We start from the raw sequence: 10564 nt of genomic DNA on the forward strand, positions 1-10564 counted from the left end.
TTTTAAACTCAATTTAATAACTGATAAAAAAAAAAAAACTGTAGAATTTCATGTTAAAGAAAAAGAAAGCAAGAAACAGGTTTACAGTTAACATAAACTCCAAAGCAGAATTATTATTCTACAGAGCTGTCATTTAAAGAGCATCGACGACCACAAACACGAATCTGATCAAACCTTTTCAGGTGTTTTCCCACAGCACGAAGAAGACCGGAGTCTGGAGTTTAGTAAGGAAGGTTGTAATGATATAGCCAGGAGAAGGCACATAGAAACACCAGGAAAGTTAGTAGGAAGTTCAGGAAGCATTGCCGGCGCCACAAGCTCCGGTCTGACGACGATGATGATGATGATGATGATGATGATGGCTGTGCAGGCGCCATCGCAGGGTCGTCACCCTCGTTCATCTGCTCCGTGGACGCAGCATCACCTGAAGGAACCACATTCTTTGCAGTGGAGCCACAAATCTCACAGATCCTGACAAGATGAACCCAAGCCCACAAATTAACTCGCTGCAGATGTCCAAGTTAAGCAAGATGTCCTCACATTTAAAGGACAAACATATGTCCTTTAAATGTGAGGACCAGCATAAGATACAACAAATCCAGCGATCCCGGAGGAGAGCTGACACTAAAACATACGACGAACGAGACTTCCTGCATGAATGAATTCTACAGAGTAATCAGACTTGAGCACACCGAAAAAGCTGAGAGTAATGTTTAGAATAAGAAGAGATGACAATTATTTTGTGGACTTGTAGTTTTCTAACTAGCTGAATTGATGACACATTATTTCCTCGGCAGCACTGCTAAGCAGAGGTGCAAGAACACCTCGGAGCAAGTATGAACAGCAGAAAGAACTGTATGTATGTATGTATGCTCCAACACACAAGGAAGCTTATCGGTACTATAGTTTTTTTCAGAGTGACAAAAATGATTGCATTCCACTGTTTTGATCGCACATTCTACAAAGGAAGAGTATACATCATAAATTGTCGACGCCTATGTTCTTCATCGAAACAACATAAAAGATGCATCGAGAAACAGGGCAGCAGAAGCGATTAAAGCAAAGCCCTCTACGTTATGCGTGCATCAGAATGGAAGGAAGGAGCGAAAGAAGGTAGTTTACCTGTTTCCTTTAGCCTCAAACCAAGTTTGGGCGCATCGCTCGTGGGCGACAGCCAAATCATGTTTGCAAGAACAACCCAATACGATGGGGGGGCCCGATTCCGAAGCAGAGTTCTCCAAGGCGAGATAACAAATCCTGCACTCCCTCGCAGCTTTGCGATCTGGATTCACCGAGAGCCCACTCTCCGGATCTACTTCAGGGGAAGAGGGCGAGCCGGAGGAATTTGTGCGCGGCTGTGGAGACGAACCGTCACGGTCGTGTACGCTAACAACCGAATGATTTGGTTCCTCCTTGCTATCAGAGGATCGCGTTGCCTCCGCCATGCCGCGGGAGACGTAGGGAACCCAGCGAACCTGAGGAGGAAGATGCATCAAGTGAGGCAAACAAGAGAGAGAGAGAGATCATAGGTATGTACCAGCACGAAGCGGTCGGCCCGAAAGGCGAGAGAGAAGGTAGGGAGGAGGAATATGGAGGGGGTGGGGGACGGAGGTAAAAGCAGACATCGGCCGTGCCCAGATGCACGTACCCACGACCCTGCCAAAACAACCATTCTTCAGCCTCCGCCACCTGATCCAACGGAACTATCTATGATTCAATGGACATCCACCGTCGGAAAATGAATGTTCCGTTGAAACCAATTCCCACCTAAAAATTACAGGAATCATAGAGAGAGAGAAAAAAAACATTAATATTATTAAAAAAAAACATTTTCGAGATAATCATGGAAATTAATTTAAATCTATCTAATAAATAATCCTCGACTCAAAATCTAATCATAACCACACTGCCCTTTCAAGTCGAAACCTGTTGGGCTCGGGTGAGTACTACTGGTAACACTCTCGTTGTGAGATTTATCGGATGAAAGGGGTCGTCGTTAAATGGTCTCGTTAGTATCTATCCTTTGAAGCCAACACACACACACAAAAAGAAGGATCAACTTATAGCTTCGATGGGTACCGATGAACACAGACAGCATGCATAGGCTTGGTTTGGTTTGGTGTGAAAGAATCCAACTTCACCAGAGACCGCTACATAACACCACCACCACCACCATCGGAAGAGGCACCCCTGAGACGAATGTCGTCTATATAGGCAGCCGTGGATGGTCGATGTGGAGGAGGAGAAGCTGAGCCAAGCGTGTACTACTCCCTTCAAATTAAGGTATGCTGAAAGGAAAAATAAATTATTGTTCAAAGTTGTCTGAATCGTTCAGTTACACTTCACACAGGATTAAAGCATAAACTCCACTGGAAACAGAAACATTCATAAAATTCAGGCGAACTATCGTAACATTTGAATGACATATAGACATCAAATTCTCTACTCTCTACCATCATTCCCCAGTTCACCATATTTATTTATCTTCTCTCCCTCGTGACAGTAAGTCCTGATTAAGCACCACTACCACAGCATATCAACCACAAAAACAGAGAAAAGAATAAACAAAATGAAAAACCATTTTATACTTATTACCCCTGCATGATAAAACTTTCTTATCAACCAAGTGTTATAAGTTCAACCTTATTCAAACTTAACAAGTAAAAGCATGCTTTCATTTCCAATTAATCTGTCCACACAAGAGCGTTTACAAAACGTCGAAAACAAGAACCTAACTCGTTCTGTAATGTCGGCGGTAGCTGTGCAGCAAACACACACAAATTACCTATCGAGAAGGTCCACTAGTAAATACACCATTAGGAAGTGTATATAAAGAAAAACCTGTCTTAAGTACCACAAATTGCAAAAAGAAACTACAAGTCTAAAGTACCAAAATTTCCGAGGTTCTTACAGAGCTCTGATCCATTTGAAGCATATTCACGTGCTCCCCAAAGCAGGTCTTGACAATTCATGGAGTACTTACCTAGACAATGAAATACAACAGCATCATCATCATAATGATGTAGTCATCTGGAACCGCAACAGGACGATGCCACAATGATCAATGGGACAATGTTTTTGCTGTCGGAAATGGATACTCGATACAGTTCCAAGTAGACCTCCGGTCAAACATCTGAATTCTTGTTTTCTTTTCTGATGCTAACCACCGCTTCATCATGCTCACTGAATCAGCTTACATTGCTTTAAGGTGCAGAAATGACCATCGGGATCCTCTTTCTTATGTTAATCATCAGATATGTACTGCTAAATCCACCTGTCTGATGACTAGCATATGGTGCTACTACCGTTCAAGCCACTTTTAAGCCAAGCAATGCTGCTAATATCTTTTACCACCGAGGCCAATTCATGACTTGAAATGGGTGGAGGCTCTTCAAACTCAACAAACTCGGGACCCAACAATGAGCCACTAGAACGACCCTTATCTTGAATGCCACAGCAATCATGCCCACATCGTTGTGGAACCTGAGGCTCACAGGAGATATTGTTAAGGAATTTGCAGATGTCACCACCAGGTTTCAATGCTTCATACAGAGGGCCATCCGGTTGGCCTCGTCTTGCCACTTCAAGACCACTTGGCTGACGAGATATACAAGAATATGGGCTGAAAGCACTCACCCTTGCAATTGGTCGGAAGAGGTAGGGTGGGTCTTTTATCTCAGGCTTGGGCGGTTCATTTCTGACGATGACAACCTCTCCGGAATTGTCGGAAACATTTTCCCTTGAACTAGGGTCTCTTAATTCCATGGACTTCAAGGAATTGACATTGTCAAAAGACGGAGACTCATCTGAAGGACCTTTGTTTTTCTCAATGCTAACTTCCCGAGGAGTATCACATGTTTTATGCCGTTCACCTTCCGTACATCTACGACGCAAAGTGGAATTCCAGTGGTTCTTTATTGCATTGTCAGTTCTCCCCTCTAAAAGCCTTGCAATCGATGCCCATTTGTTACCATGGATTGCATGAGCAGCAATAATGATACGGTCCTCTTCCTCTGCAGCAAACATACATGAGCTTGTTCATTACATGTCGCACCTAAACATTGTTTATAACACAAAGAAGATTGTTCACTCTTTACTTTGGCAGGCCAAAGTTGGTCTTGTAGATTGTTCAGCTATAAACCAGCTGAGATAAGACAGCAATGGCAAGTCTGTCCCTTTAATTTACTTCAACTCTTACTCATTTAAAATCCCACCCATCTCACCTACTTGCCTTAAAATTGGAGACAGAAACAACCCCAGAGATGGGTCCCACATGGGCCCCATTGCCGATTCCAACTGTCCGGCAGCTGAGACAATCAAGCCATAAACAAGTAGAAAAGGCATTGCACTGTAACAGATGAATTGACAGCCTATTTCTCTTCAACTACTCGGACTGTCTACAAAGTGCAATATTAAGACAACAACTCGAGTTCATCATGAAATGCAAGAGTCAAACTAACCAATTCTGTATTCTGTAACAAAAGGATAAGAGAACTGCAACAAAGCTGACAATTGAAAGGCCAAACTCTTTAATCCGAAAACACTGCATATGTTGGCTACAGAAATAGTTTGTCTTGTTCAAAGATCAGATAAGAATAGATGTGACACCATTTGGGGTGTTCAAGAAAGCATCCAAGAAAAAAGAAAGCAAACACATGGTGACAATCACCAGGCCATAGAAAAAGAATTGGTAAAATATACACTCTCATATAAGCTTCTCATTACAAATGACACAAAAAAGCTCATCATGGCTTACTTGAAAACCACTTTCTAAATTATAAATGTCTGTAGATCTTAAATTGGATGCTAGAGACACCTATCTAAACAAAATGAGGTCTGTCCAACAATACAATCTGGTAACGTCTAAACCATTCCGCTAATTAGATAGTTGGTGATAAGACCCAAAAGTCTTATCGTAAAAGAAATGAAAGAAATGGAAGAAAAGGGAATGATCGCGTCGAGGGGATCGGCCTCCTTGATCGTTTCGAGGAGATCGACCTCCTAAGGTTTGTCATAACAAACTGGAATAATATTTCATTGATTGATTGATTTAAAGAAAGGGTTACATCACTATTTATAGAGTTCCACCTAGAGTCCATCAGGACTTGGACTCTTAATAATAATTAAATATTAAATAAACTTCTACCCGATTCTAACTGAACTAAACAGACTCAATAAACAACTGAACTAAACTGACTCAATAAACATTATTCAAAAGCTCAGAAAAAGGGTTCTAACAGTTGGCTAGCAGCCTTCTCCGCTAGGGAAATGATTAACTAGCAGTTTGATGATCTTAATACTAGTGAGTTCTAATAATTTTAATACTGGTGAATGCCACAGAAAATATAATTGCTAGCAACCTGACACCGAATGCACCTTTACTGTAATGTAAGAACTGGATGTCCATCACTTTAAATATTTTAATTGATCACCCAATCAAGAATGTATTCCAGTGGATGCCAGAAGTATTTGAAAATTTCTTTTTTAAATAAATATCATAACAACTTCAAAACTAAAAAAACTGGTGCTACCATCCTGAATGGCACCTTTTTAAAGAGGACGAATGAACATAGAATCGTAATTAGGAGAAAATCTGCTAAAAAAATGAAGTAGCAACTAGCACAGAAACAATTTAAAAAAAAAACCCTTAAATGGCCAGTGTACATCCAGCCATATATAGACAAGCCTGTGTGACTAGAAGAACTACCATCAATAGTATATTTATCCACTCCGTCATGATTAACCACTTTCCAGAATACACGTTAAATTTCCATAAAGAGAGTAATCTGAAGGTTATCATGCCTCCTAAATCCCTAAGTGAGATTTTGGTTTAAGGGTAGCAAAGACTTAAATGGTGGGTCAAAAATTTGTCCTGCCAAACAAAACAGAACATAGGTAGGATAACTTAATCTGGTCACCAAGAAGTAAACCCAATGAACACAAAATATAACACAGTATATCACCTATGAGTGTCTATTTTCACACCCACCGTATATCAATATAACCATCCTTCCCCCAATTTTTCTCCATGTTTTTTCTCGTTGGCTATATTTAACCCAGATAACCTATTTTTAATCTACCAAACAACAGTTTAGTTGAACTGGACCAGCGACTCAACAAAAGTAAGAACGATATCCACACTATCTAGGTTAGGATAATGTTATGCCAATTTTAACACGGAACCAATGCAACCTACAATGCAAGAAATGATCCACTGCTTTAAATTTATTGCTGAACTTAGTGGCAGAAAAAGCAAAAATATCAATACTGCAGGCATCCTCAAACATTTGTGCCTCCATCAACACCCACTCCATATTCGACGCTTCAACTGCTCTCAAACATTTTGTAGTTCAAAGATATTCTTATTTTGAGTTATTCGCACATAAAATGAGGAAAAGAAACATATCCTCAAAGGCTTGACTCCAAAGACAAAATTACCATAGTGATTCTAGTTATTGCCTCATATCTGTGAACTTCAAACTCCTATTCACGGTTAATGGTTCCAAATCCTTGGATGGATTCGGATGCCAATGTAAACCCAGAATCTCAGGATGCTCCGCAATATTGCACAAATAGAAACCGAACCGATACCATCATCGAACGATCCAAAAGAGGGGATGACCGACACGGTAGCAAACGAGGTTTGGGAGCAGAGACCAAAGAACAAACAAGAGAAGGAAGTACCAGTAAAGGGTCGGCGCTTGACGTAAGGGTCGAGTTGATTGCACCAGCGGAGGCGGCAGGACTTCCCGGAACGACCCGGGATTCCCCGCGCGATCAGGCTCCAATTCCTCGCCCCAAACTTGCTCACCAGCCGGCTCAGGATCACGTCCTCCTCCGGAGACCACGGCCCCTTCACGCGGTCCTCCACCGCGGCCCCGCCCCCACCCCCGCCGCTCGCCGGCCCTTCGAGCATCACCACATCGGCGCCGCTCCCTTCCCCCGCCGCGGACGCGGATCCGCCGGCCGAGTCGTCGACGAGGATGGGGGAAGACGGGGATGAAGTCGAATGGCGCGACGGATGGGGGGGAAGCGCGGATTCGACGGCGGGCTCGGCTTTGGTCTCCATGGGGAAGTGAGAGAGGCGATGTCTTCGGCGTCTAAAGAAGCGAGAGGAAAGGAGGAAAGGAAGAGTACCGACCGCCTAACCGCAGTCCACAGAGAGATAATGACAAGGGGCAAATGTTCCGGAAATGAGAACTCCCGAGGCGGTTTCCCTAATGACTACGACTCGTGCATCGCACGTGCCATAGACCTTAGTCAACATGTTGCAATATTATGAAAACATTTATTACTCTCGACTATGCCTTTTGGATATAATATTATCGAAAAACTCTTTTAACATATATTTATCGATAATTTTACTTTCTTTCCCTACAAAGCAAAAATAAATAAATAAATAAATAATATTATTGTTAAAAATTAATTAAAAAATTCTTTAAATCGATTATTCGTTTTGAAGAAGGGTATCAAAACTAATAAGAATTTTGATAATTTATTACTACGAGATTCTGAACTGTAATCCCAATTTCATCATTTACCTTAAAATAAGAGATTTGAGCGTCCAAATATTTAAGCAAACCATATTCTCATAAATTTAAGATGTAATTATTTCTGAGAGACCCACTCACTCACCATCCATTACATCCGGTTCTTGGAATGACCACAAACAAAGTCATGCATCTTTCACAAAGACATAATTTGCTAACATGAGAGCAAAAGTGAGAGCCAACAGTTTTTCAGAGAAAATCAATCATCCATTAATCTGAATGATTCTTAGTGTGGTACAATGACAAAAGGATGGGTGAGAAGAATTAAGCTGCAGATATACAGATAAACTACAGAATAGTTAGTAGTCTCCGGATCACAGAAAAAAGGGTTGATTCCAAGTATGCTTCAGCTCTCATACTCCTTTGCTGATGAATTTGTTTGATTCGATGAAGAGTTTCTTCTGCTTGTAACTGTGAATTGATCCACAAAGATAATCTATATGTTAAACCCATTCAAGCAATATTGTGAGGGGTAAAAAGACAACAGAAGCCTAACCTACCGGGGTTTACAATCTTGACAAACTTGGTTACGGTTTTCACAGAGGCAACACAATCTGGACCTGTCATCATCAAATGTGACGCGAGACAGGTTAGGATAAAGTAGCTAAGCATTAGAAACATATCATGCAAAAGACTTTTTTTTTGGGGGGTCAATGTTCGGTAACCTTGAATGTTCACATCCTTGTCGGAGAACACTTCAATTGCTGTCGAGAGAGGGCTATCTGGTTGATCTGATCTCGAGCATCCATTTCCGGCATCATCCTCGTAACTGGGTTCAGTTTGTAAAGTTAAAAATGCATGAAGAGAAACAATGGAAAAGATGTGCCAAAGCAACACAGAGATGCATGGATTACCTTGGAACCGAATGAACAAAAGAAGAGAGTGGCTGAAAAGAAGTATCCACTTCGCAGTCAAGATCGATATCGGCTAAAAGCTCAGAAAAGGAGAAATCACCATTGAAGATATCTAAATCTGGAAGATCAATGTCAAAGCTCCCAGACATTTCATCCTCAGTTGAAGATGTCGAACTGCCAACAGCCATTGGTTCTTCTGAACTGGAAGTAGCATTAGTGGTAACAATGGGGGCATCAAAATCTAGCTTCCCTTTGATATGCCCCCTTTTGGTCTTTGAATTTAGTTTATATGGTGAAGCAATATGGTAGCTCCGCTCAACAGCATAATACCCCGTATGTTTGATGGGGCTGACTATGATAGTTTCAGAAGCTATTATGGAGCAATTCGATGGACCAATCGGTTTATAGCTGCCACCATCACCGGTTTGCAAAGATGTAACGTCCATCGGGGAACCTGATTTGTCAACTTGACATTGCAGCGCTTGTGGAGGCGTTTTGGGCGACGAATTATTCTGGCAATCAGAAGGCTGCTTCAATAAGCTACTTCCAGCAGATGAAGCTTGAAGTGGGGAATTATTTGTTAGAAAACTAGTGGATGATAATTCTACTTTTTCCTGAACTTTCACGGTCAGCGGTTCCTGAGACGTTAATGCAACACCTGAAGATCCAAAAGACGAGCGAATTCATGTAAAGCAGAGGGCATTGTAAAGGATACTGACATTTGCATATAAATGATGTTGTTACCTTCCATAGCAGACGACAAAACAGGTGATTGAACCCGTTGTTTCTTCGGTTCTGAAGGAAGATTAGGAGAAGGCCTCGAGGCCTTTCTCTTGTTAACATTAGAAGAACTAGGCAGCGAAGAAGTGTTGTTAAGATCTGATTTGTGAGGAAACAAGGTGGATGGTTGCGCATAATTCATAACAGGTGTTCCATTTACCATATGACCTGACATGATTCAGACAAAAGATTCAGTTCGAAGTGATAATAAATCAAACAGGAACTTGCACAGCAGTTTACAGCATGCATGATATCTATCATATTGTATTCTGATACAGCAGCAAGTTCATACACATCATCCATTGTGTTCCCCACAGTTATAACGTGAAACTATGTTGTTCAGAAACAAAGCAACAAGTATTTTTTCTATCAATGGGAAGATGGCACAATGTGAGATTCAACCAAACTCAACAAAGATGGTTTCATCTGTGAACATTGATTGTGACGATTATGTATCCAGCATGCCGATTCATCAGCATGGTGATCGACCAGGGGACCAGAGATAGGCCTATCTCGCAGTCTTAAACACTTCGGATCCATGTATCCTATTGCTGTTTTTTTCCCCCTCTCGTTGGAGAAAAACAGCAAACAGTTGCATGGCATTGGGGAGAAAACACAAGCAATTGCGGAATGGAGAGATTTGGAGCCGGAGGTCGTTTACCTGGCGGAGATCCGCTGGTGCTAGCGTACAATGCGGGAAGGATCGGTGTCACGGGGGTGGCCACAAACTGGGGAGGGAGAAGAGAGGGAGAAGGGGGGAGAGAGGCGGGCCCGGCGGAGTGGTACGCCCGGAGAACCTCCTGCATGCCGTGCAGCGCCATGTCCACCCTCCGCTTCTCCTGGTCCAGCACCACCCGCTGCTCCTTGAGGCTGATGTACTCATCCAGCATCTCGCCCAGCCCTAGCAACCCTTTCGGCACCTGCATTCATCCGAACAAGTCCCTCCACTGTCTTAAGCAGCCACGAGACGAGGAAGAAGACGAGGGAGGACGGTTGGTACCTCTTTGGCCTTGGTCTTGGAGAAGAGATCGGAGGCCTCGGAGCGGAAGGCAGCGAGGGTGGCGGCGAAGTGGTTGTCAGCGAGGTAGCGGTCGACGATGAAGGCGATCTGGACGGGGGTGACCTTCCCCTTGCCGAGATTCTTGGCTTTACTGCTGCTGCAGCCGGCGATGCCGGTGCGGTGCTTGGCCATGGTTGCGTCGAGGAACAGAAGCAGCGGAGCGAGAGAAGAGATGGGCCCATTAGGAACACGCGGGAGTTTTGAGATATATAAGAGGGAGGGAGAGCGTTGAAAGAAAGTAAAAAAGAGGAGGGAAAGAATAGGAGAAGAGGGATGGAGGGTGGATGGGAATACGGAAGGTGGAGATGGAAAAGAGCGCG

General features: G+C 42.8%; 3 protein-coding genes across 3 annotated transcripts; all 3 read right to left on the reverse strand.

Moving 5' to 3' along the window:
* Positions 1 to 24: 24 nt before the first annotated feature.
* Positions 25 to 1762, reverse strand: LOC135613156 (uncharacterized). Its single transcript, XM_065110214.1, has 3 exons — positions 1538 to 1762; positions 1123 to 1475; positions 25 to 471 (listed from the first exon to the last, which is right to left on the reverse strand). The coding sequence occupies exons 1-3, from the start codon at positions 1670 to 1672 to the stop codon at positions 222 to 224; spliced, it is 738 nt and encodes a 245-aa protein (XP_064966286.1). The 5' UTR covers positions 1673 to 1762; the 3' UTR covers positions 25 to 221.
* An 881-nt stretch (positions 1763 to 2643) lies between these two features.
* On the reverse strand, positions 2644 to 7177 carry LOC135613154 (transcription factor MYB1-like). The gene is made up of 2 exons (XM_065110212.1): positions 6685 to 7177; positions 2644 to 4013 (listed from the first exon to the last, which is right to left on the reverse strand). Exons 1-2 carry the CDS (start codon positions 7067 to 7069, stop codon positions 3286 to 3288), a joined length of 1113 nt encoding a protein of 370 aa, XP_064966284.1. The 5' UTR covers positions 7070 to 7177; the 3' UTR covers positions 2644 to 3285.
* A 459-nt stretch (positions 7178 to 7636) lies between these two features.
* LOC135613153 (uncharacterized) lies at positions 7637 to 10542 on the reverse strand. Its single transcript, XM_065110211.1, has 7 exons — positions 10185 to 10542; positions 9846 to 10104; positions 9149 to 9352; positions 8405 to 9062; positions 8216 to 8319; positions 8051 to 8110; positions 7637 to 7961 (listed from the first exon to the last, which is right to left on the reverse strand). The coding sequence occupies exons 1-7, from the start codon at positions 10374 to 10376 to the stop codon at positions 7897 to 7899; spliced, it is 1542 nt and encodes a 513-aa protein (XP_064966283.1). The 5' UTR covers positions 10377 to 10542; the 3' UTR covers positions 7637 to 7896.
* Positions 10543 to 10564: the final 22 nt, after the last annotated feature.

Source organism: Musa acuminata, chromosome BXJ2-5, assembly GCF_036884655.1.
Source record: "Musa acuminata AAA Group cultivar baxijiao chromosome BXJ2-5, Cavendish_Baxijiao_AAA, whole genome shotgun sequence".
NCBI classification, from domain to species: Eukaryota; Viridiplantae; Streptophyta; class Magnoliopsida; order Zingiberales; family Musaceae; genus Musa; species Musa acuminata.